The sequence below is a fragment of the Ctenopharyngodon idella genome, chromosome 15 (assembly GCF_019924925.1).
Source record: "Ctenopharyngodon idella isolate HZGC_01 chromosome 15, HZGC01, whole genome shotgun sequence".
Classification (NCBI taxonomy): Eukaryota; Metazoa; Chordata; class Actinopteri; order Cypriniformes; family Xenocyprididae; genus Ctenopharyngodon; species Ctenopharyngodon idella.
Window position 1 is genome coordinate 35438729 of NC_067234.1, and position 26234 is coordinate 35464962.

Sequence of the window (26234 nt, forward strand, 5' to 3'; positions counted from 1 at the left end):
AATTAGATTACGTTTTAAAATCAGACTACAGTTACTTTTTTATTGATAACATGATTTTATTCATTACATGTTATTGATAACATTGGTATATTTTGTATATCAGTATGGTACAAGATGATGTGATAAACGAGTTAGGTCAAAAGTAATCTAAAAGTAGTCCGATTATATTACCTTATAGGTGTAATGTAACGGATCACGTTACTAAGTACAATGTCATGTAATTTGGAATTAGTAAGATTAAATTTGTAAATAATCTACCCAACAATACATACGAGACTAATAATCTAATATGCACTGATTAATAAACTTAATAAATTTGTTTAGCATCGTTCATACAAGAAATGCAGCTCAAACTAGTGCTTCACAATGAAAAAGTCGTATTTGTTAACGAACAACGACAAATACTTCAAGCATTTATTAATTTTAACATTTACTAATACATTATGGTATTTGTCAGGAGCTAGTAAACAATAAACACGAGACAAGAGTAACGAACTTCCTCCATTTTGTTTGCGCTTCACTTCCGTTCTCCACACATTTCAAAATAGTAGTCACGAAATAATTCACGCATCAACACAATAATTAAAATCAAGACTTGTGTATGTTAATATTCAGTGCTGACACGAACAGTTGTATTTATATTAACTAAAATTAATATATACTGTAACAAATAAATTGAAATAATTTTATCATCTTCACAATAAAAGACAACCCACAAAAAAAGTGTGTGACATCCATTTATTACGCAATTAAGAGAAATTTCAAATTACAAAGATCAGTTTATTTAAACACCTGAATGTTCTGTAGTCAAAGGGAAACACAAGAAACACCCACATATCAAGCAGGATTAATGATAATGTTTCCATGTCTGCCTGAGGAATCCTGTGACGGTGACGGATGAGACTAGAAAACAGACTTCTGCTCGGTCAGGAAAACAAACTCACGTGGCAAAACTGAAAAACAGTATCAAGCCAATATATTTATTCAACTCAAATGATCGTGTTCCTATCTTAAGACCCAAGAGAAGGGAAGTGAAACGCGGACGGACACATTATTCTCCGTTTGCTTTTAGAAAATAAACATGATTTGTGATGTAAAAATGTCTTTATAAGAATCTCCACCTCTTGAAAAATACGCTCTAGATCTAGGAAACAAGCTTATATGAATGCATTTAAAAAAACAAACAATTATTCAAAGTAATTTATAATATTGCAATAATAAACATTTGCTGGAGAGATGCTCGGACTTGTGTAGAAATCCCCGTGCTGATCGACACACACACACCCACACACACACAGCTCAGGATGGACGGTGCAGGGCACTCTGGGAAGGGTCAGGGCTGTTCTAGCACCCTGCAGGAGAGGCCCTGACGCCCCGAACGCAGACATCAGCCCTGACCGCTTCACTCGTGTGTGTGTGTGTGTGTGTGAGGCTGATCAGGCACCGGCTGGTACATGCAAACAGGAAGTACCCTAATAGTCTGCTGCCATAAAACAGAGAGACGACCACGTTTATCACCGCCAACCCCCCACCCCACGCTAAATCTACCAACAAACAGCAAGAGAGAGAGAGAGAGAGAGAGAGAGAGAGAGAGAAGACGGAGGCTCAGGCGCGTTCTCCACGGATGCGGCGCGCCAGCTGGATGTCTTTGGGCATGATGGTCACACGCTTGGCATGGATGGCGCACAGGTTAGTGTCCTCAAACAGACCCACCAGATACGCCTCGCTGGCCTCCTGCAAACACACACACACAGAGAGAGTCACATGACCTGACATCAGACATGAGAGTCACATGACCTGACATCAGAGGAAGCAGCGCAGTTTTAGTATCGTTTAGATACTGCTGTAGTTTTTGTTCATATTTTCGATTTTATTTTCATTTTAATTTCAGTTCATTATTATTATTTTTTTTTAAATGTCTATATAGTTTTTATTCATTTTTCAGTTTAGTTATTTTAGTACATCAAGAGAAACTAAATAAAAATAATATTTTTTTAACATTAAATTTAAATATTTTTAAGTTTTATATATTTTTTTTACTTTAGTATTTTTTTTAAATGTCTATATAGTTTTTATTTAGAAAATGAGAACTTTTTTCTTTAACAAAAATGTGTTTATATAGTTTATTCACTCATATTTTCAATTAGATTTTATTTATTATTTTTTAATATATTTTAATTTTAGTTTAATAATTTTTTTTAAATGTCTATGTAGCTTTTATTCATTTAGTTATTTTAGTACATCAAGATAAACTAAATGAAAGTGAGATTTCTTTTTTAAATATATCTAGTTTTTATTCATTTCACATTTTGAATTAGATTTTTTGTTTTGTTTAATATTTGATATATATATATTTTTCTTTAGTAATTTTTTAAAAATGTCCATAAAGTTTATTCATTTTTCATTTTATTCAGTTTTTGTTATTTTAGTACATCAAGTTAGTTTTGTTTATAGTTTATTCATATTTTGAATTAGATTTTATTTTTAATATTTTCAATATATTTTTTATTTTTGTTTTACTTTAGTAACTTTTAAAAATGTCTATGTAGTTTTTTATTCATTTTTCATTTTTATTCAGTTTTAGTTATTTTAGTACATTAAGTTAAACTTCTTTTTTAACAAATATGTTTATATAGTTTATTCACTTATATTTTGAATTAGATTTTATTTTTTAATATTTTTAATGTATTTTAATTTAAGTTTAGTAATTTTTTAAAATTGTTAGTTTTAGTACATCAAGAAAAACTAAATGAAGATTCTTTTTTAAATGTCTATAGTTTTTATTCATTTTCACATTTTGAATGAGATGTTTTAAAATATTTGTTATTTTATTTTTTATAATTATATATATATATATATATATTTTTTTTTTTTAAATGTCTATATAGTTTTTATTTATTTTTCATTTTATTCAGTTTGTTATTTTAGTACATCAGGTTAAACTAAATAAAAATGAGAATTTTTCTTTTTAAAAAATATGTATGTAGTTTATTCATTTATATTGGGAATTAGATTTATATTTTAATATATTTTATATTTTTATTTTACTTTAGTAATATTTAAAAATGTCTATGCAGTTTTTATTCATTTTTAGTAACTTTAGTACATCAAGTTAAATTAAATGAAAATAGAAATGTTTTTTAACTACGTCTATTTGGTTTTTATTCATATTTATAGTTTTAGTAACATTAGTACATCAAGTAAAACTAAAACTGAGAAAAGTTTTGTTATATTTTCTGTCGGTTGATGTTTATCCTGATCATGCGTTTCTCTGGCTGTAGGTGGCGATGTGACGGACGGACGGACCTGCAGCGCTCCGATGGCGGCGCTCTGGAAGCGCAGGTCGGTCTTGAAGTCCTGTGCGATCTCTCGGACCAGACGCTGGAAGGGAAGCTTGCGGATCAGCAGCTCGGTGGACTTCTGGTAGCGGCGGATCTCACGCAGAGCCACGGTCCCGGGCCTGCAGGACACAGACAGAGCCGTTAGCGCTCGTCCCATGAAACACAGAGCCGTGCGTCACGTGACCTCCTCACCTGTAGCGATGGGGCTTCTTGACTCCTCCGGTCGACGGAGCGCTCTTACGGGCCGCTTTAGTCGCCAGCTGCTTACGAGGAGCTTTTCCTCCAGTCGACTTACGGGCGGTTTGCTTAGTACGGGCCATCCTGACACACGATCACCTGAAACTGAACAATATTACACACTTCAGATGATGATGAGATGAACACATTTACATGACACTTCAAAGAATATCTAATAATCATGTTATACTAATACACAATCACAAAAAGTGACCGTTAGATAGATAACAAAAGCCATAAGTCCATTATGAACGTTTCAGGATTGAGTCTGAACTCCAGCAGGTGCTTAAAACAACATCAAGCTCGACATGTCAATCATGTCTCAAAGGTCAGCCCTTATTGTGTTAATATTCATAAGCCGACCAATCAGAGTGCGGGAAATAAACCAGACGGTTGGCGTTAGCCCCGCCCCTCATCTGTGAACATCATGGCGCCTGTTTGATACGAACTGAAAACAGAGGGAGAAAAGACACGAACTAACGATAAAACTTCGACAATTTCATTAGGAATTACTCCACTGTTCTTGCCATTTACACTCGGACAACAAAGAAAAGACTCTAGGGAAGCATTATCGGATGTTTAAAGCAGGAATGGAGGCGTTTATGTGGATTTTCGGCGTTTGCGAAATATCAGTTTATTTTGGTTGGATTTTGCAGCTCGCGCGGCTGAAGCGCTTCAGTATTTCTCTCATATAAACACAGACCCGCTCAAATTCACACGAATTACCACAAAACGCGATTTTTTTCTACCTGAAATAACAATTAAATATTACACATGTATATTCACACGGGCTTGATCGTCTTACCTTAGTGGAAATTGTGTTTTAAGAGTGTTTAGAGTTGAGCTTCAGTGTTATTTACCGTCTCTCGCGCACAATGGCAGCGGAAATGCGCCAATCAGCGGCTCCCACAATGCACCGCGGTGGAGTCTTTACTGTGTGTTACAAAAATCATCTGTTAAAATCACTCTATTCTGTATTAAAACACATATATTCAGCCTGATATCAAACACATGATCACTGCACCGATAGAAAGTTTTCCCTCACTGAAAGTATTGTCCTGGAATCAGATGGTAGCCTATTATTATTATTATTATATTTTGCCATATTTCTGTTTATGTGCTTTAAAGCAGGTTTTCAGTCTTTTAGATCCACAAACCCCATATATGATCATCTTGTGCGATGAACCCCCATTCTAAAATGTAAAAGACAGCTATTTATATTGTGGAAAATTATTTAAAATATTATTTAGAAAATATTTCGTTTCTATTATTTTACATTATTATTTTACTAGTCTCTATAATACTGTACTGTTGGATTTATTTGACAATGTTTATTTTTAAAATTATTTATTATTTATTGTTTTAATATTTTCTTATTTTAATCAAATCATATTTTTATTATTTATTTTGACAGAAAATGTAATAAATTTACTTATTTTATTCAAATGTATTTATTTATTATTATTTATTAATGTATGCATTGTATTATTTTATTTGTTTTAATATTTTTTTTTATTTTCACGAAATTTATTTAAATCAATTTCTATTTATTTATTTTAATCATTTTTTATTTTAATATTTTTAATTCCAATTTTATAAAAATTGATAGAAATATACTTAAATAATTGTTATTATTTTAATCAAATGTATATAAGTCAATTTTTTTTTTAATTTTAATTTATTTTTAATAATGGATTTTTATTGATTTTATTCACATTTAAGTCGATTGTGTATTTTCTTTATTATTTTATTTAAATTTATTTTAATCACACTTATAAGTAAATGTTATTATTTATCTATTTTACTATTTTATTGAAATAATTATTTATTATTTATTTCAATCAAATGTAGTGGTCAAATTTTCTTATTTATTTTGTCTTATTATAGTTTTTTAATAAAATGTATTTAAATCGGTTTTTATTATCACAATTAAGTCGATTGTTTATTTTTATATATTATATCGATTTTATTTATCCATTTTATTATTTTATTTACTTCAACTGTATTTAAGTCAAATTTTATCAATTTATTAGAATCGTTTTATTTATTTTAAATCAAATGTATTTGTGTCGATTTTTATTATTTATGTATTATTTTATTTAAATCCATTTCTACTATTTATTTTTTTTTTATCAAATTTATTATTTATCAATTTTATTTAAATCATGTTTTATTATTTATTTTAATCAAATGTTTATTTACTTTAATTTTATCATTTATTATTTTATGTTCTTTTTTTTTTTTACACTATTTCTCTGAACTTTTTCACAGGCTCCAGTTTGAAAATGAAGTTACAGCGACATGAAGCTCGATTAAAGAAAATTAATCACACTTAAATGACGATTTTACTGGGTAAAGCAGGACTGTTTTTCAGTTCAGAAATGTTACTGAAGTTTTGCGCGAGTAAAGAAAACATATTAGCGTACAGAACAATGAATCATAACACAATCACGAGAGAACGTCTGACACATGAAATCTGCATCACTGACATGGAGAAACAGATACGTGAGAAATACTCTGATAACAATCAGCACTCAATAACAGTTCAACACCAATTTATTGTCTGTCTAGTACAAAGATTTGCTCTTTAGACTTGCACACTTACAAAAACAAACAGAATTCATCACCTCGTGATAAAAACCATGAAAGGGTGTAGAAAAAACCTGAGTGAGTGTCTGCTAAATATCGCACTAAACAACTCATGAAGAAATATATCAAATGGTATAAAATAGCTACAGTCCGTTGCTACATACGCTCATCAATAACACAAGGACATTGGGACACAATCCCAGAATGCTCGACTGAAATCACACACCCACCTGACAGTCTCAGACATCACACGAAAGAAAATCATTCAAAAAGACTAAAAACAACAGAGATATTTGAAGAAGAGTGTTTGACGACGGTTCCAGTGAGGAGGTTAGCACCCGAAGTGAGACTGTCCCTTGATTCAGATCAAAGCCCCACTGACGCTTGATTTAGTGCCTGAGGGCTGGAGCTCTCGCACAGACAGTCACATGACACGTGACTTCTGAGAGGACGAACCAACACAAATACACACACAGAACAGACACAGAGATGAAGACAGAGTCGGACGAGGAGGAGACGGAGGCTCAGGCGCGTTCTCCACGGATGCGGCGCGCCAGCTGGATGTCTTTGGGCATGATTGTCACACGCTTGGCATGGATGGCGCACAGGTTAGTGTCCTCAAACAGACCCACCAGATACGCCTCGCTGGCCTCCTGCAAACACACACACAGAGAGGTCACATGACCTGACATCAGAGGAAGCAGATACTGCTATAGTTTTTGTTTATATTTTGAATTACATTTTATTTTTAATATATTTTGAATTAGATAATATTTTAATTTTATTTTTGTTCTAATTTTTATGTTAGTTAAAGTTTTAGTAATTTATAAAAATATGTCTATATAATTTTTATTGTTTTTTTGTCAGTTTTAGTTATTTTTGTAAATCAAGTTAAACTAAATGAAAATGCTTTTTTTTTTGTCCTTTTTAAAAAGTGTCTATATAGTTTTTATTCATTTTTATTTCAGTTTTACTTTTGGAAGACTATTTCTGCTACGGAATAAAATAAATTAAAAAGGTAACTGTTACTTTTTATCTCAATTTTTATTCAGTTTTAGTTATTTTAGTAAATAAAGTTAAACTAAATGAAAACAGATTTTTTTTTATAAATGTCTGGTTTTTATTCATTTTTATATTTTGAATAAGATTTTGATTTGTAATATTTTTTTTTACATTTTATTTTTTAATATTAAGGGTGATCATTAAATTATTCTAATATTTTTATTTAAATTTTACTTCAGTAATTTTTTTTTTTAAATGTCTATATATTTTTTATTTTTTCAGTTTAAGTTATTTTAGTACATCAAGTTAAATGAAATAGAAATGTTTTTTTCTAAATGTCTATATAGTTTTTATTAATTTTCATGTGAAAATTCTTGTTTTTAATTTTTATTAATTCAAATTTTTAAAATGTCCATATAATTATTAATTTTTCAGTTTTATCAAGTTAAACTAAATAAAAAATATATTATTTTTCTTTTTTTAAAACATGTCTAGTTTTTTTTTTAATTCATTTTCATATTTTGAAATAGATTTTATTTTTAATATTTTTTTAATTTTATTTTTTATTATTAAGGGTGATAATTGAATTATTAATACATTTAATTGTTTAATAATTTAATATTTTTATTTTAATTCAGTAATTTTTTATTTAATAAAATTATTTTATTTAATAGTTTTTATTTTTATTAAGTTTTAGTTATTTTAGTACATCAAGTTAATCTAAATGAAAATATGTATATATTTTATTTAAATATCTATTTTTTTTATAATTTTTTTATTCATTTTTAATTCCGCTAGTTTTAGTAAGTTTAGTACATCAAGTGAAACTAAATAAACTGAGAAATGTTTTATGTTTATGTTTATCAGGTGTTTCTCTGACGGACAGACGGACCTGCAGCGCTCCGATGGCGGCGCTCTGGAAGCGCAGGTCGGTCTTGAAGTCCTGTGCGATCTCTCGGACCAGACGCTGGAAGGGAAGCTTGCGGATCAGCAGCTCGGTGGACTTCTGGTAGCGGCGGATCTCACGCAGAGCCACGGTCCCGGGCCTGCAGGACACAGACAGAGCCGTTAGCGCTCGTCCCATGAAACACAGAGCCGTGCGTCACGTGACCTCCTCACCTGTAGCGATGGGGCTTCTTGACTCCTCCGGTCGACGGAGCGCTCTTACGGGCCGCTTTAGTCGCCAGCTGCTTACGAGGAGCTTTTCCTCCAGTCGACTTACGGGCGGTTTGCTTAGTACGGGCCATCCTGACACACGATCACCTGAAACTGAACAATATTACACACTTCACAAACAAACTAGAAGCTGCTTGAGCACATGTTTAAATATGTAACGTTAATATAATAAGGTTAACAGTACCAAATGGTAAATAAACAGAGCCTTTACATAAATTAGACAAGCTTAGGGTACAATTATTGCATTTCTAATAAGTATTATTTTAATTATAAATCTGTATTATTAAAATTATTATTTTTATTTCTAAAAGAGTCAAAGCCAAACCGAATATATAAAGGCCTTTTCGTGCTGTTGTCAAGTAGTTTTTTTGTAAATAATTAACAGAACTGCAATCAAATGTTTTGGTCTGACTCTGACCCTCCATTACGTCAATGATTCATTTCAGTAGTTGTCAGACGAGTTTCACGGGGTTTCCCATGGTTTTTAGTGTGACACCCATCAATCAACATACTCTCTGCCTATAAACGCGAGTTACAGACTGATGGGCGTGGCTTCAGTCGCTCCGCACCAATCAGCGCTGAGTGTGCAAGTTCAGCACCGCCCCGCTGCGCGGATGACATAATGGCTGCTTGAAATTTAAGAGAAGAGATAAAATAGCAGTTTAAAGCGCGAAGCACAAATGACACGATTTCCAGCGTATTACAACAACACGGATCGCGTTTAACGGCGTCCAGCGGTAGCGAACACTGTCAGCAAGTATTTCTGAAAACCCCTGCGAGCAAAAGTGTGAGAATGAGTTTAATTCATCGAAGGAAAGCGATAATGATGAGACGGAGCGCGCGAGGCGTTTTTCTCATTTCAGAATCAGATCGAGACCCTTTTAAAGCGATTTCTCCACACGATACTCATATTGTTTACACATGTGACGGATTCCCGTCACCGTTAAACGGGCCCGTGTGAAGTGTGTACCGGGCGAGGACTCACCTGTCGGGTGTTTATCGAGGTTTTATTCCGCTGCCGAGGGATTTTGCTGCTTGAAGAGAGTTTGAGGTGAAATGGCTGATAGTCTCCCATCATACACCGCGGCTCTCGCGCCTCATTACACTAATCACACACCGACGGTTCTGTTCTTTATGACGGTCTTTCTATCTTTATAATAGTGTAAAAGCACAGTTTTAAAAGCAAAATCAGTTTTTACCACATTGAACACACTATTCTTGTATCTTTTTGGTCAATGTACTACTGTAAAAGCAGCAAAAAACAAAAAACAAAAAAAAAAAACAGTAAAATTATTGCTGAGAATGAGATTCAAATGCAACAGCACAGTAATATTTTCAGTAAAAATGACTTAAAAGTGATATAAAAGTTGGAATTATGACACTAAATAGAAATTAAGACATTAAAATGTCGAATTGATGACAAAAAAACTAAATTATGACTTATAGCCTAAAGTCAATGACAAAAAAGTCAAAATGATTACATACTAAGTCAAAATAATGACATAACATTCAGAATTATGCATTAAAAAGTCAATTATGACATAAATTGAAATTATGATATTGAAAAGTTCAAAATAATGACAAAAAATAAAAACAAAATGAAACAATTCTGACTTAAAAAGTCAATGACAGTTATGACTGAGTTGAAATAATGACAAAATTCAGAATTACGTATTAAAAAGTCAATTATGACAAGTTGAAATTGACATTAAAGTCAAAATTATGACAAAAAACTATATTGACTAAAAAAGTCAGTAACAAAAAGTCAAAATTATGACAAAATTCGGATTCATGCATTAAAAAGTAAATTATGTCATAAATTGAAATTATGACATTAAAAAGTTGGAAACGATGACAAAAAACAATTCTGACTTAAAAAGTCAATGACAAAAAGTCGAAATAATGACATAAAATTTGGAATTATGAATTAAAAGGTCAGTTATGACAAGCTGAAATTGACATTAAAAAGTCAAAATTATGACAAAAAACTAAATTCTGACTTATGACACCAAGTTGAAATGTCAAACATTTCAGAATTATATAAATTAAAAAGTCAATTATGACAAGTTGAAATTAAGACATAAAAAGTCAAAATTATGACAGAACGTCATAATTTTGACTTTTTAATCGTATAAATTTAACTTTTTAATCTTATTATCGTCATAATTTAGAAAAAAGTGAAGACACCTAATATAAAGTGGGACCAAAGTTTTAATATAAATGAGTTATCAGGTGGTTCTTACTTGTTTTTGCACAACCTTGAAGTTTTTTGTTTTATATACAGCGAATCCACCCTGTAATACTTTTTGTGGGAATCAAATGTCACATTGCTTGGTCTCGATTTATGTGTTCAAATCACTTACACAGCTAAGAATAATAACTCAACAAAAGAACCATGCTTTGATAGAAGTTTATGTACAAAAAAATCCACATTAGAGATCTCAGATCTTCAGTACACATAAGGCACCAGTTTGTACGGCACACGACGGCAATATTCTCGCCAGGCGTCGCCGTGCTTCTTCAGACATGAATCTTCGATCTCATTGGCTCGTTGCCTTAATATGTTAAAGCACTGGAGTGTCGGCAAGTACGGCAGAACGCTGGTGAACCCTGAATGGAAGACAAACAGCAGTTGAGATAAAACATACAAAAACTGATTTGAATGTTTCCGTGTCATGAACACGTGTGCAGGTAACCGTACCGCAGGGGAGACACCAGGCAAACGTCATCAGAATGTCTCCTAGGTAGTTAGGGTGTCTAACCCATCCGAACCATCCAGAAACCAGAAGACGTCTTCCTGTCGGGCTTCGGATTGTGTGCAGACCTTTGAAAGAGGTCGAGATCATCAACCACCAGTACAGCATTGATTGGACCTACACATGCATTTACTTTTATGCATGCCAGAGTTTGAGTGAATCTCAATCTTATGCTTTCTTGGCGTACATTTATGAAGTAGTGTTTACATGGAACAGAAATGGTCCTAAAACTCTTAAAGTAGAAGAAAAACACTGGATATAAATATCACACGGATTCGCAAAAACGACTAAAAACGCTGTATTCTGCTGCCAGGCCAGTAGATGGCGATGTCACTTTGTAAAGAAACATGCGCCTATAGACTGAACATGTAATACACATACGCATGACGTCACCGTTTTCACTAATTCGCCTTTTTGTAGTTTACATGGAGACGATAGACAGAGATGACTTTTCAGGCCCCCAAAACGCCATTGTCGTGTAAACGAACGACCAAAACGAATAAAAAGTTTTCAGTTTTTGGTTGAAAACGGTGTTGTGAAAACAATCCCTCAGTTTGGAGTTAATCAGAGTCACTTCACTTCATTAGAACTTGATTAGTCCATTCTGAACACAGCCACAATTATAAAGAGGGGTGTAGACTTATGCAATTAGGTTATTTCAAGTTCTTTTTTCTCTGAAATGTGTCACTTTGGTTTTCAGTGACTTTATATAAGTTGGCATTTTACATAAAGACGTGCAAAAGTTCTGATTTAATTTTTTACGTCACAAAAACCCGGGAGTATAGACTTTATATCCACTTTAAAATCAAGCAGGGCTGCGTTTCCCAAAGGTCGGAAGTTATTTCAATGGGACTTGGCTAACGACGCTTTCGTTAACGCAACCCAGGATGAGAATATGAAGAGGTTACACATACAAGCGTAGGCCGGGTCATTTGGATTTCTGCGGAAGCCATCTTTCTGCTCGTTGGACAGGTAATAAATCAGGAAGCCAATACCTGTCAATACATTGCATTGAGCATTATAACAATCACTAGCATGTAATCACGCATGTTTCTTTTCTAAATGTGAGGTCTGATGGCTGATGAATGAAGATCATTCTCACCGAAGAGCAGGCAGATGGGCACGGCCGACAGGAAATGGATGTGATTGGGCCTCTGAAGAAGGAAGTAAACAGGAAGACTGGAGAAGAAAGGGATCCAGATGAACTCGCCCAAAATCATAATGAAGCCAATCGGCTCGTCTGTGAACTCTTTGGTCGTCAGCACAGATTCCTAACGAACCGCATCATAAACATGACACAACATCAGGCACCAGAAATTGACTCCATTGGCAGATATTTGATCTTGTTTTAAGTATAAACTTAATAACTTCAGTCATTTTGTTATTCCAGTAAATGTATCTTGATTTAAGAATGTTTAGATATTTGTGCTGGAATCACATCACATCACACATGACGGACAACGGACCCTTAACCCAATGAGGAAACAGGCCTGCTGACCTCATCGATGAGGAAGTCCAGTATGTAAATGAGATGAAAGACAATCACTAGCAGCAGAGAGAGAGACAGCGAGTTCTGCATCTCTATCGCGGTCAGCAGATAATTCAGATCCATCATGGCCTGCAGGACAAACACACAGACGTCAATCACCTGTCATTTCATTTCTCCTAACTCATGAACACAAACTCACCCAGCCGATGAATCCGATCCTGACCATGACGAAGTGTTTGATGTCGATGATGCCCAGACGAGGATCCATATTCTGACCCAGAGCAAACTTCAGCAGAGGATCCGCTATAAAACACAAACGACCTCTGAACACGCTTGTGAAAACAAGTACAATACTTTAGCATACTTTAATAAAGAATATACTAAAGAGTTTTCATACACTTAATTGCATGTTGTTTAAATTTATATTATATGCAATTAGTTGAACTCAAGAGTGTTTTTAACCCACTTAAATACATGTAGGTTATAGGAGGTTTGTCGCACCTGTGTTGTCGTAGTGCACCTGTGCAGAGGCGTGTGTGTGGATCGGACACAGGTACAACGCCAGGCTGAGCAGCAGAGAGATGGCCATGCCAGCGCTGACCAGAGAGAAGATCCTGTCTGTCATGGTGCCGGCCCGCAGGACGCCACAGAACCACAGCGCCGAGAACAGAGCCACGCTCAGCAGGAACGCATACAGACCTGCAGCAGACGCAAAACCTTGAAAGATGCTCAACACATTCAATATATATATATATATACCCAAAGATTTGTGTTCAATCTTCTACCGTTGAGTTTGTATTTTAAACGCTTTCCATTACAGCCCATCTTGCCTTCACTCACCTGCATAAAGGAGGATAAATGAAAATAAATAATGAATAATAGACTGCTGGTTTAAAGCTCTTGTTTCTGGTCTCACCTGTCCCACAGGTAGATGATAGAGCGCCGCCTGCAGGACAGTGAACAGCAGCACCACGGACACAGACGTCCAGTCCCAGATGGATCCGGCAGAGCCGAGCAAAACCCACGAGTCAGAGGAGGAGCGACAGCCGTCCAGCAGCATTATGAGAGAGACGCCCAACAAAACACACACCAGCGACAGAACTGACACACACACATAAATATGCAAATGAGGTATTATCAAATTAAATATGCACTAATTTGCATACATTTACAGAACAGAAATATAAAGATTGGATAAAGTCAGGTTGCAAATTCTTGTTTTGTCGACATATTAACCCACTGATACTTGAATTATATGGTGTGATGTGAAAGTCAATAATTGGTCTCTATGTAAACCCTCTACCCAGGTCCTACTTGCCCCGCTCTGTGCGGGTCTCGAACCCGGGTCTCTGGCGTGGGAGTCGGACACTCTAACAAGGAGTCTGAGGACTGCAACCTCTAGCGTCATTCGCTAGAGCATCTCTTGAGATCAGAGGAGTGGGGTTTACTCGCACAGTGACTACTAGCTGACCTCCGTTACATCTATATGCTATAATATAAGATATAACTAGTGCACTTACGGATGTTGTTCCATTTACTGTGGACCTGAACCACAACTTTGCCATCATCATCTTCATCCTTGAGCTTCCATGTGTCTGATCCATTCCTGTGCGGCTGTAGGACAGTCAGAGGGGTGTAAACATACAGCGAATCTGGAATAAACACTGGATTTCAGAAGCTCACCTGATGTTCTTGATAGGGAGACGTCATAGTCACAGTCTGTGCATTCTCGTTCAAACCCATTGTGCCAACTCAAACGTTTAAATCAGCTGTGAACTTTAACACTGCAGCACAACTCCACAACTCCACACTACTGTATTCACCAAAGACAGAGGTTTTTATGCTCCAGCTGTTACTACACATACTGACACGTTGCAATATGAATGAAACGTGCAATAGCAGAGAACGTTCAACGGACGGGTCTTACTTCCCTCATTCTGAAAGAGATCTGATGAAAACCTCAAACACTTCATGAAGCTGCCATGAAAATCCCCTGGAATGTTCTCTGAACTTTAGCTAATGTTCCGGCAAGGTTCTCTCAAAGTTACGAACAAACGTTCTTCCAGTAACATTAATTAGAACGTTCGTTCAAAATTATCTGGAATTTAATAATATTGTCAAAACGTTAGCACAAAAACAAAGGGAAAAAGTAACATTTTATTTCTGAAATATTTTATTTAGATGTTTGTGTAACATTTTTTAAATGTTACTACGTGTTTCAGAATGTAAAAGCAACGTTCTGAAAAGAACATTTAAAAGCAAAGTTCAGAGAACATTCAAAAGTAACATTTAGTGAAAATTAAAAGTAACGTTAGAGAAAATTAAAAGTAACGTTCAGAGAACATTCAAAAGTAACGTTAGAGAAAATTAAAAGTAACATTCAGAGAACATTCAAAAGTAACATTTAGAGAAAATGAAAAGTAACATTTAGAGAAAATGAAAAGTAACGTTAAAGAAAATTAAAAGTAATGTTCAGAGAACATTCAAAAGTAACATTTAGTGAAAATTAAAAGTAACGTTAGAGAACATTCAAAAGTAACGTTCAGAGAACATTTAAATTCAAAAGTAACGTTTCCATGAAGTTTGCAGAACATGGAATGTTCCCTTAACGTTCACATAATGTTAAAACCTGGATGTTTTGAACGTTCAAATCAGAAAAAAAGTTTTCCTAATTTAATGGAAATGGTTTAATGGTTAAACGTTAGCAAAACCTTCTTGGAATATATTTTTTAAGACTCAATCCCCTGGTTTCACAGACAAGGCTTAAGCTAGTCCTAGACTAAAATGCATGTTTGAGCTGTTTTAACTGAAAAGAACTTGTACTGACAGATCTTAAAATATGTCAGTGTTATTGTTTTGTCTCAAGATGCACACCAGTAATGTTTTTTTCTAGTGTACGTTTATAAAAGATACTTAAATATCCTAATTGAACTAAGACCTAATCCTGGCTTAGGCTAAGCCCTGTCTGTGAAACCAGGCCTATGTTTGCAATCAGATTTGCACCTCAAAAGACGTGTAAGAGAGGAAAGTGTGTGTGATCTGTGTCTGAATCCATAATTTAATTATGTCTGTGAAACACTGCATTAGTGCACATTATGACATATGCAGCGGGGCAAAATAAACGCATTTTCACTAGTTTGGTTAATTAAATTCATTAGCACAAGTCATTACAAATAACAATGCAATGCATGAGTATTTGATGTTTTAATAACAGATTCCCATATACAAACTGTATATTGTGATATTGTTGGCCACGTCACCAGACTCAGGCATATAACCGTGTGCTAAATAAAAACACATGCAGTGGAAATTCAATGATTTTAAAGGAAAGCAGTGTGGAGGAATGGATTCTCCATTGAAATCGTCCATTTTCATACGTCGACGTCATCTGTTGGATACACACTTAAATGAGACAAAACATCTGTCAGAACTGAATGCATTTGCAAATAAAAAAAAATAAAATAATGGATGGTATTATTTAAGCAGTAGTTTAAAAAACGTACAATAAAAATACACAAAACGTTCCAACATCCACTAATTGGTCCATTGCATTTCTCCAGTTAACAGCAAAGACAATCACAACGCTACAGCCGTACAAAACAAGTCCCAAAATATCTGAGATAAAAAAATAATAATAAACACAAATGAGACTTAAGTGTTAAGCATACATACCGTCAGGGCTAAAACACTGTTTTTTTCACATAATGTTCTGAGATTATGTAGGAATGATCGCATACGAGTTCAGTAGCTTGGCCTTTGTCTTAAATACAAGCTGCCTCTAGGAGAAGAAACTTCCATGCCGGGATCACTAAAGTACACATAAAAACCACATTCAGGCTACAACCAGTGCAATGACCGGTTAACATAGTGTTATTCTACGCAGACGTCTAGAAAGACTCAATGTCCTCAAATATGGCTTATCACAAACTTCTCTAGCAAGCCTAGCAGCACACTACTGAGTGTTTACTACTGAGAAAACAATCCATTCTTAAGGTAAGTTCACTGTCAGGGTCACAAATGAAACAGGGAACGTTCTGGCAAGGTTCTCTCAAAGTTATGAACAAACGTTCATTTAAAGTTGTCTGGCCTTTAATAATGTTTTCAAAACATTAGCACAAAAGCATCATTTTTTTTTTAGTTGGATGTTCATCTAATGTTTTTTTTAATGTTACTACTTGTTTAGGAACGTTCACTGAACATTCAAAAAGTAATGTTCCTATAATGCTTGAAGAATGATACAAATGGAATGTTTGCTTAATGTTCACATAACCAAGAAAAAATGCTCAGAGAACATTCAGAAATAACGTTTTCATAACTTAATTGGGACGTTAGCAAAAGGTTCCTAGAATATATTTTTGTTAGCTGGGTCAATATTTGCAAGGCTTGGTTGAGAAACAGATTTTGACAACACTTATTTGAGCTGTAACAACTGACAGTACATGTGATATCCATTCTCTACAGAAGACATTAGCTATGTTTCCATTCAAAGTTGCGAATTTAATTAGAATATTGCATAAACATTTGCGATTGAAGCAGCGTTTCCTTCCCATGTGTTCAAGAGAACAAAATCGTCACTTCCTGGGAAACTAGTGCTAAAAAAAGTCAGAATTGCAAAATGTAAACTTGGTATTCCGAGCAAAAAGTCAAAATTACGGAATGCAAACTCAGAATTCCGAGCAAAAAGTCAGAATTACGGGATGCAAACTCAGAATTCTGAGCAAAAAGTCAGAATTACGGGATGCAAACTCAGAATTCTGAGCAAAAAGTCAGAATTACGGGATGCAAACTCAGAATTCCGAGCAAAAAGTCAGAATTGCGGGATTCAAACTCAGAATTCAGAGGAAAAAGTAAGAATTGCGGGATTCAAACTCAGAATTCCGAGCAAAAAGTCAGAATTACGGGATTCAAACTCAGAATTCAGAGGAAAAAGTAAGAATTGTGGGATTCAAACTCAGAATTACGAGAAGTCAGAATTGGAGGGAATTAAACCAAATCATTCTGATGACAGACTTTGAGTCAGGTGTTTCAGAACCACCAAACCAACATCTGAGATGCTGATTGGTCCAGTTATCCAATCACAGCCTCTGCTGAGGTTTTGAGGGATTTATTCGGTAAATGTGTTTTCGTCGTAGTTTATCCGCATGTCTTCTTATCGGATAAACAATAATCCACCTCAGTTGAGTGCATACGTTTATTTTTAGTATTTATGTGCATTTTGGCTTTTCCATCCAGAGTTTTTTTATGCGATATCCCAAAATAGGTGGATGGAAACATAGCTATTGAATGCCTTTGGTTATGATGGGTTAGTTCTGTTAACATGATGTTAAAGCTGATCTGCTTAATGGGAGTAATCAAATTGAATGCCAAAAGACATTTGATACAACATTGTCCTTTCGAGAAGTCTGCATGACACACTTCACATCAGTGATCCAGACTCCTGAAAACAGTCCCTCCAACGAGCTCAAATCAACCTGTAAATGTGCAAAGTTTTGCAAGAGGCATAGCAGGTGTAAGGAATAGCGCCTACTCCATGCTACAAGAGTTAAACGTGTCGAGAAGTTTCTCTCTTTGATTGCATCTGACTTGTGTTTCAACAAGGCAAATTTCAAGAGATCCGCCTCCAGGAGCTTCAAACAGTCAAAACGGTGCGAGCCTCCGATTTCATTCAGTGGTGACGTTGCTTGCTTAGCAAAAACCTAGTAAATATATAAAATCTCGCTTTCACGGTTCGTACACCATTTCTAGACAACATTAACCTTGTTAATCTCTCTAATCTATGAAGCAGAGAACTCGTCTAGCAGTCGAACGAATGTACGCAACTCTCAAACTCCCATCCGACAGCTTATGAAGCACTAGCACACAAGAACAATAAATCATCAATTCCCTAAATCTGCAAACATTCAATGCATCTGTCGCTATGTACAATATAGGATCTTCATATATTAATTATTCGAGTTCATTATTCCATTATAGTGTAGTCTGAATATGTACAATAGAAGACTCCATGATCAAATAAATAAATAAAAAGTAAAACGGCCGTGGCTTTCGCAGTGTTATAGAAGAGGCCAGCAGGGTTTCTGCAAAGAAGAGTCTCGATCTTCGATCGTTTGCAGTCTGTCTGCGGGCGAGAGCTGAAGTCGCAGCTGTGCATCATGGTCCCGTGTGCATTTACATGTGACGTTAATGTGCAACTAAAGCGTGGATGGGTGAAACACTGGCTCCTGGCTCTCGCGAATGAGGCTTCAGCTATACCACGGTCCCGCTCGGCGAGTTTCCATTCTGTGCTGACAGCGGTTGAGACGGATGCTAGTGCAAAAACACAAGAAATAGCATGAGTTTGACTGTGAAAACACTGGCGCTTGGCAAATGCTTTCAACATGTTTGCCACATCTGAAAATGACAGGCCAGAAACATGAAACTGTATTGTTTTTATTAGAAGTACATGTCTTTAACCTGTTAACTCTCAGCCACTTTTTGAGCATATATGGTTGTAATCCTTGAAAATCCTTCAGAAAATGAAAGAGTAAAAAAAGTTTTATAAAACATTATAGAACATTTTATACAAAATATATATTTCACAAAATAATTTGGACTCTAAAATTGGTACAAAATCAAAGTCATGCCTAAGCAAGTTGTGTTCCAAATCTGAAGTTGATATCACAAAAATTGAGGTTCTTATGGGGTTTTGTTTAAGCACAGTACCAAAAATAGCCCCCGGTCATGCATTAGATGCGCTCTCCTGTCAGAAATATCTGTCACAATATCAGTTCTAAGAAAACAGCAGCCAAATATGGAAACTTGAGTCTCAGAGCTTTCCAGCAATATGTCAAGATTAGAAAAAGAGTTGACTATAAAACACTAGTGCAAAGTGTAAAGTTGGTAGCGTTTGAAACACAACTCCGCCCACTAGAGGGAAGAGCCCGTTAAACGGTTTTCGATGGTAACACAATGTCCAATTTCTAAACGGTTTTCACAGAATGACTTTTGAGTGTTTAAGCCTTCGATTGATACCTAATTTATGATGATTACTGAAATATGTGATAGGGGAAAAAAAGGCAATAAAAAGCACACCAGGTTTGACTTTATTTATATGTTAAATTACAACTAAAGTTACAGGTTAATTGGGTTAGAGTGCAACAATTCATTTTTACATTTTAAAAGCTATCAGCACACATTATTTCAACTAGATTTTAAAATAACTGTTTAACAGTAGAAAAAACTACATTACCCATGATTCTGCAAAGAAATCTCCAAAAATCTGAGAAATTTAACGTGCAAATTGCGGCAAAAGAACTCTCTCCCATGATGCACTGCGAATGACTTATTGAATGACAATTGAATGTTTTCACTGATGTCAGTCGCAGTGCATGATGGGATTGTAATTCTTTCCCTAAAGTCGTTAGGTTCACAGTCACAGCTTCGTCTTTTTTGTTTCAAATCAAAGTTGGTAAAGTTGTGACTTGTAGCTAGTTGATTTGATTTATGGCTTATAACTCTTAAACAAAGACTTTTCTAAAATCCTAATGAAAAAAAAAAAAAAAGTCCACCGTTGCGCTCTATATTTGCACTGTAATTTTTACTTGCATTTGTCGTATTTTGAACCGCGCAAAATACTTTACGTGTAGATCTGGACTCACCGCTTTGCCGGGTCGAGCCCAAGTGCAGATGAGGCCCTCCTGGCACGCGGTGATGATGCAATCGTTCATGAAGACGAGTACAGTGAGTCGCTCGTGGGCGATTTTCTTGCACACTAGCGGCTCCAGCAGCGGCACCTCGTTCATGCGCGGACACAGCGTGGTTCCCAAGACTTTAGCGCCATCTAGTCGATTGCTGCGCGGCGCCACGTTGATCTTATCGTTGCTTTTGCTAATGTTGCCGAGGCTGTGGTAGCGCTTGTGCTCCTTTTCCCCTCCCACCCCGGATTTGTCCGATTTACGCTCTTGGAGCGACAGCGTAGCGAAGCGGCCGATGCTAAACGGCGCACTTCCTCCTCCGCTGCCGGCGCTGCCACTGCTGCCACCCGTGACGCCGCTCTCTGTCGCCCCCTGGATCTTGGAGGTGTTTGCGACGGCAGGGTGCGGAAGGGAATTGGAGCGCGACAGTGAGCGAGGTAAAGGTAGCGGCAATGTAGACGTTTGGTGCGAGGGATGATGGTGACCTTCGACTACGCTACTTCCGCTAGTGCTGTTCAACGCCGTGGATGCCGGAACGGTGGGGCCGAAGGTGTTCGTAAGCGCTCGGGAGAGTGGAAGTCGCGGATACAGAACGTCGTCCGTTAGGTCCCACAAACAGAACTGTGTGTCCTGCCCGACGGATCCGAAGCGGTACGACACGGACGACGCGCCACCTTTGGAGCTGTGCCGCGAGAGGCGCGAGAGCGTGCTGCTGGTGCGCACGCGGCCGAAGTGCAGCGCCCCCTGCTGGAGATCCTCCTCGCTGCCGCTGAGCTCCATCGGCTCGTCGTCCTCCAGGTTAGTGGTAAAGGGGTCGAACGCCACCACGTTGACCCACGACTTGTGACCGTGTCCGCGCGCCACCACTCGGCTCTCCGCGAACGACCACACCGTCACCAGATCGTCCTCTCCGCCGGTGGCCAGGTACTTCCCGTCGGGGCTCCAGGAGACGCACAGCAGGCCCCCGAAGTAGCTCTTCATCACTCCCTGCAGCTCCATGGAGTCAAAGTGGAAGACGCGGAGGCAGCCGTCCTGTCCGACACACGCCACGTGAACGCCGTCGGGCGAGAAGGCAAACTCGTTCAGGCCGCCCTCACCCACCACCCAGCGGAGTAAAGGGTTGCGGGGCGTCTTGGTCTTGCAGGAGTAGACGGAGAAGCCCTCGCCCTGGCGGAGCAGACAGTACTGAGGAGCCGTGGTGCCGCACGGATGCTCCACGTTGTAGAGGTAGAGGTGACCACTGGCGTGAGACGCCAGGAAGAGATTCTCCGACTTGGGCAGCCATTTCAGACACGTCACCTTTGATTTGTCTATCAATCTCTGGGGAAGAAATCACACTATGTCAGCAATGTGACGATATGAAAATTATACACTGATAAAAAGTGACATTTATAATGTTAATAAATGCTGTTCTTTTGCACTTTGATATTCATCAAAGAATCTTGAAAAATTAAATGTATGATGGTTTCCACAAAAAAAATAAAGCTGTTTTCAACACTGATAATAATCATACGTGTTTCTTGATCATCAAATCATCATATTAGAATGATTTCTGAAGGATCATGTGACACTGAAGACTGGAGTAATGATGCTGAAAATTCAGCTTTGATCACTGAATATAAATTACACTTTACATAGAAAACAGTTATTTTAAAATATAATATTTCACAATTTTTACTGTATTTTTGATTAAATAAATGCAGCTTTAGTGAGCACAAGAGACTTCTTTCTAAAAATATTACAAATACTTAATGACAAATGAACTTTTGAACGGTAGTATGTATATTATTTATGTATATATATAATTTTAAATCTCGCAGCAAATTGATCACATCAAATTTTGCTGAGAAATTACCCCATACGATAATTTAAAGTCATTATTGTGGTAAATGAGAAAAGCATCAAATAGACATTTCAAGTAGCTTTAGAAAAATGATGAACTACATGTTCAATGTTTTTTTTATTAATATAAAATATATAGAAATATTTTTGGAAAATTATGGAATTTTTCATGAAACAATAAGAAATTAAAACTGCCAGTAGGTGGCGGTAAATGTCTAAATTGAGTCTGAATTAAGTCATTGAGTCATTCAATCATTTGATTCGTTCAAACAGCTGATTCACTCAGGAATGAAGTATAATGATTCGCTCAAAACGGAAATCTTATTTGTGGACAAAATATTATTACTGGGCTGAAGTATGACCAGCAATGTGAAGTATGAACTGGTAAGTCATGTAAAATAATCTTTTCAGAACATATACTTTTCCACCATAAGAGTATTTCCTGCTAAAATAAGAAGCCACATACTACTTTCAGTTCAACGTTACTGTGAGTCGTTGTTAAAAGGTCAAGTAATAAAGACTGTGAGTAAGAGCTCTTCATGCTTTCGATCAGATTGACAAACACAAACTGCCACGAGGAAGTTACAGAATGTTTGCGGCTGCTTGCAGGGGTTTCAAGATCTAAACAAGGTTCCTGTTTTCTTATCACTGATGTAGAAACATAATGTCAGAATGAAGGATCTTAATGATCCACACGGTGGATCTTCAGCAATCATTTATGCAATAATTTAAGACGTTTCTCCTTATATAGAACCTTTTTGGCATAAAACTGAGTCAAGAACCCCCTATTTATAACCGTTATGTCTCAGAGTGTAACATTCTTCATGATTCCAGTAAATGAGTGTCATCTCATCTGCTCACCTCCTCGTTGAAGAGCTTGCTGGTCTCTTTCTTGATGGGGTCGAGGTACTGCACCTGTCCGGCGGAGAAGCCCACGATCAGAGCCACGCTGTCAGCGGTGGCCGAGTACTGGTTGAAGTCATGACACGTGGGCTGAGTTCCCTTATAGATGCGCTTGTCTATCGGCTTACTGAGGTCCACCGCCTGCAGAGAGAGTCACATATACATGTATGTCATTGGGGTTTTATTCATATTCTGAATTTGTGTTTATTTTTATACACTGACTGCAGAAATTATGTTCTTGTTTTCCAGCACAAACATCTAAACATCCTTAAATCAATATACATTTACTGGAGAAGCAAAATGATATTAAGACTTCAAAATCAAGTGCAAAAAACAAGAACAAAAATCTGCCACTGGAGTCAGAAAAATAATCTTGTTTTCACTTTGAATTAAGTTTATTTTGGCAGATATTTGTTCTTGTTTTAAGCACAAACTCATTTGATTTTGATTAATTTTTCTTAATATCTTCAGCCATTTTGCTTCTCCAGTAAATGTATCTTGATTTAAGGATGTTTAGATGTTTGTGCTGGAAAACAAGACAGAGGAAGAGCATCAGTTTTTGCAGTGATATTTTCTGTTTTCTTGTTAATTTTCTTGTTATGGAAGCTTGTTTCCACCACAAAATAAAATTCTCATTTTTTTATCTCACGATTCTGACTTTCTTTCTTGTAATTGCGAGTTTATATCTAACTTTTTTCTCAAAAACTTACAATTGACAAAAAAAAAAAAGAAGTCATAATTACCTTTTTATTTGTTTATTCTGTGGTGGTAATCCATATTTTGTTGTGTTTTTTGTCATATTAATTAATTTTTCATTTTTAAATAGGTCTATATAGTTATTAATTTTTATTCCTGTTTTAGATCAAGTTAATCCAGGCATCTAGCTGAAATAAACAATTATTTTATTTCGAAGATGTTTTCTTTTCATGTTTTTAGTTTTAGTTAACTATAAAGACACTGATATTCAGATATATGAAAGAAAGGACAAGATCATTGTATCATTTTGGTATTATTATTATATACATTTGCAGTCAAATAGTGCTTGTCCCAAACTCTAAACATGTAAGATATTCTTTGCTCAAATGTGCAAACCACAACTTCTCTTTTTATGTACATATAATTATGAAAACATGATGACGAACACATAAAACTTGCTGGTTTTGGCATCCTTTACTAATCTGACCAGATCAAGAGGATGTTCCTCCATTAAATCATGGGCCAAACAACAACAATACGAGCAAATCTGGTCAGTCCAGATCTCAGAGTGGAGTGTGACATCTCGTGGTGATTCAGAGGCCACTAAACCATTGTAAAAGCATATTAATGACCATCATAAACCAATACATATCAGTGTTGATGTCTTCAATACAAACACAGTGTTTTAAATGAAGCTTTACTGAAAGAGTTTAAATCTCGTGTAAACATAACAAGTGTCCTTATTTGTTGCATTTATACACAAATGCAGAAAGAATGCGATTCTCTTGATGTAAACAAAGCGCTGCTACAGTGTATCGCGCAGATCCGCATCTGTCATTCATCACTGAGATCAAGAGATGCTGTCCGCCCGTACCTTCTTAATGTTTGTGTAGGTGTAGAAGTAAAGTTCCCTGCCGATGTTGAAACACACTCGCTCCGAATCCTCGCTCGGGTCCTCCGGCTTCAGCTTCACCATCGACACCCGGACCGGCGGCAGGAAGCCCGGAGAGGAGTTGGCCGCGGCGGCGGACCCGGGCCCCTGCACCAGCCCAACACCAGCACCGCCGCCCGGGATGGAGCTCGTTGCCGCGCCCGGCCCCACCGTGACACCCGCCGAGGGTCCCCGCGGCAGCCCGGCCCGCTGCTGAGAGTCCGAGAGGGTGAGCAGCTTGTAGAATCCCTCCCGGGTCCGGAACTGCGATTTAATCTCATTGATATCCTTCAGAGCGCCTCCATCTGCGGCCATCTTCAGTCCAAACGCGCCGCACAGGAAGCGCCGCGCCTCTGACCTGGAAATAATGCGGAAAACTACAAGCAAAATGGGAGCAGCGCTGCACGGGTCGCCCGTGAACTCGAACCGGAGCGGACGGACGCATCTGACCCAACCGGATGATGAAGATGATGATGATGCTCCAGTCAGAGTCACTATGATCTCAGAACTGATTCAGTACAAACTGATATCTATCTATCTAGTCTTACATGATGAAAGTAAAGCATTTGTTAAATATATTTGACATATTTGCAGACATTTATTACAGTAGACATATAACCTTCTTTGAATGGATTTTATTTTGATAGTGAAAACATTGTCACATTCACATCTTCTGTTGATTTTACACAGAAACTACTTTATTAATCCACAACAGACGTGCAAATACTCCAGTTTCTCCAAAAACAGTCTGTTCTCTCTGTGATGTTCAGAATGTCCCATCAGAAAAACAGCAAACAGACACTGAAGAGATTTCTGACCGACCAGGAGGTGGCGCTGCTCTCTCTCTCTCTCTCTATCACACACACACACACACACACACACAAACACACTCTTTTTCTCTCTCTATCACACACACACACACACACACACACACACACCTCAGATACTCTCGCTCTCTTCGCTCTCTCTCACACACACACACACGCACACACGCGTGTTCTCACACTTTTATTGACGTCTTTATTAACATCAGGGGGAGTTTTATGTAAAATGAATTTAGTAACAGAGTTTGGCAGTCCTGTGTGTGTGTTTGTGTGTGTGCGTGTTTGTGTAACACTCTCAGGAAACAGGGGCGGAGTCAACCGTCTCCAGGATGTACAGATTACAGAGTCCTGATTGGTCATCACACACTCGCTTCTCCATGACAACGGTTCTGTTGACAGGAATCAAACATGTCATAATGAGAAAACGTTTGTGACCTGAAAATTATTTAGATGTTTGAGTTACACTTGAGCGTGTGTGTGTGTGTGTGTGTGTGTTCACCTGTCAGATCCCAGCAGCCGGAATATTCTTTTGGTGTCAGTGATTTCCTGCAGTATCTCTGATGACCCCTGACCTCTCCTCTGCCAGCCGTGTTTCCAGATGGCGATCAGCGTGTCGTCGTAATACACTGAGAACACAGAGTGTGTGTGTTGACGGAGGGTTGTGACTCGTACAGCACGCGTGACACACACATGGACACACACTTACCCACGGCGTCTATGTCTAACTTAAAGGTGACGTCCGACGGCAGGAGTCTGTGGCTTTTGGCTGATCCGT

At 36.9% G+C, this 26234-nt stretch overlaps 5 protein-coding genes across 11 annotated transcripts in view; all 5 read right to left on the reverse strand.

Annotated features, from left to right (window-relative positions):
- Window positions 1–724: 724 nt before the first annotated feature.
- On the reverse strand, window positions 725–9479 carry LOC127496180 (histone H3.3A). 4 transcript variants are annotated; one of them, XM_051863872.1, is made up of 4 exons: window positions 9331–9479; window positions 3534–3683; window positions 3307–3460; window positions 725–1734 (listed from the first exon to the last, which is right to left on the reverse strand). In XM_051863872.1, the coding sequence occupies exons 2-4, from the start codon at window positions 3659–3661 to the stop codon at window positions 1606–1608; spliced, it is 411 nt and encodes a 136-aa protein (XP_051719832.1). In that variant the 5' UTR covers window positions 3662–3683; window positions 9331–9479; the 3' UTR covers window positions 725–1605. The 4 variants fall into 4 exon arrangements, with proteins under 4 accessions (XP_051719832.1, XP_051719835.1, XP_051719831.1 ...); XM_051863875.1 differs by having other exon boundaries at window positions 3534–3677; window positions 9331–9453; XM_051863871.1 differs by lacking the exon at window positions 9331–9479 and adding an exon at window positions 4384–4544.
- On the reverse strand, window positions 6117–9479 carry LOC127496181 (histone H3.3A). Of its 2 annotated transcripts, none has more exons than XM_051863876.1 (4): window positions 9331–9479; window positions 8289–8438; window positions 8062–8215; window positions 6117–6820 (listed from the first exon to the last, which is right to left on the reverse strand). In XM_051863876.1, exons 2-4 carry the CDS (start codon window positions 8414–8416, stop codon window positions 6692–6694), a joined length of 411 nt encoding a protein of 136 aa, XP_051719836.1. In that variant the 5' UTR covers window positions 8417–8438; window positions 9331–9479; the 3' UTR covers window positions 6117–6691. The 2 variants fall into 2 exon arrangements, with proteins under 2 accessions (XP_051719836.1, XP_051719837.1); XM_051863877.1 differs by having other exon boundaries at window positions 8289–8432; window positions 9331–9460.
- A 1260-nt stretch (window positions 9480–10739) lies between these two features.
- Window positions 10740–14639, reverse strand: si:ch1073-429i10.1 (delta(14)-sterol reductase TM7SF2). The gene is made up of 11 exons (XM_051863867.1): window positions 14274–14639; window positions 14111–14204; window positions 13507–13691; window positions 13376–13430; window positions 13092–13289; window positions 12790–12893; window positions 12600–12719; window positions 12204–12372; window positions 12016–12096; window positions 11047–11169; window positions 10740–10955 (listed from the first exon to the last, which is right to left on the reverse strand). The coding sequence occupies exons 1-11, from the start codon at window positions 14331–14333 to the stop codon at window positions 10795–10797; spliced, it is 1350 nt and encodes a 449-aa protein (XP_051719827.1). The 5' UTR covers window positions 14334–14639; the 3' UTR covers window positions 10740–10794.
- A 1140-nt stretch (window positions 14640–15779) lies between these two features.
- zmp:0000000529 (WD repeat-containing protein 20) lies at window positions 15780–25170 on the reverse strand. 2 transcript variants are annotated; one of them, XM_051863865.1, is made up of 5 exons: window positions 24579–25170; window positions 22967–23149; window positions 20228–21583; window positions 19044–19096; window positions 15780–18896 (listed from the first exon to the last, which is right to left on the reverse strand). In XM_051863865.1, exons 1-5 carry the CDS (start codon window positions 24948–24950, stop codon window positions 18833–18835), a joined length of 2028 nt encoding a protein of 675 aa, XP_051719825.1. In that variant the 5' UTR covers window positions 24951–25170; the 3' UTR covers window positions 15780–18832. The 2 variants fall into 2 exon arrangements, with proteins under 2 accessions (XP_051719825.1, XP_051719826.1); XM_051863866.1 differs by lacking the exon at window positions 19044–19096.
- An 80-nt stretch (window positions 25171–25250) lies between these two features.
- The window catches only part of LOC127496176 (mitogen-activated protein kinase kinase kinase kinase 5), a 31679-nt gene continuing 30695 nt past the window's right edge, over window positions 25251–26234 (reverse strand). For both annotated transcript variants that reach the window (XM_051863863.1, XM_051863862.1), the window contains exons 30-32: window positions 26166–26234; window positions 25959–26085; window positions 25251–25848 (exon numbers count right to left, since the gene is read on the reverse strand). The exon at window positions 26166–26234 is cut by the window's right edge and continues 24 nt beyond it. In XM_051863863.1, coding sequence (XP_051719823.1) covers window positions 25755–25848; window positions 25959–26085; window positions 26166–26234 — 290 coding nt within the window. In that variant the 3' untranslated portion in view covers window positions 25251–25754. The remainder of the gene's footprint in view (window positions 25849–25958; window positions 26086–26165) is intronic.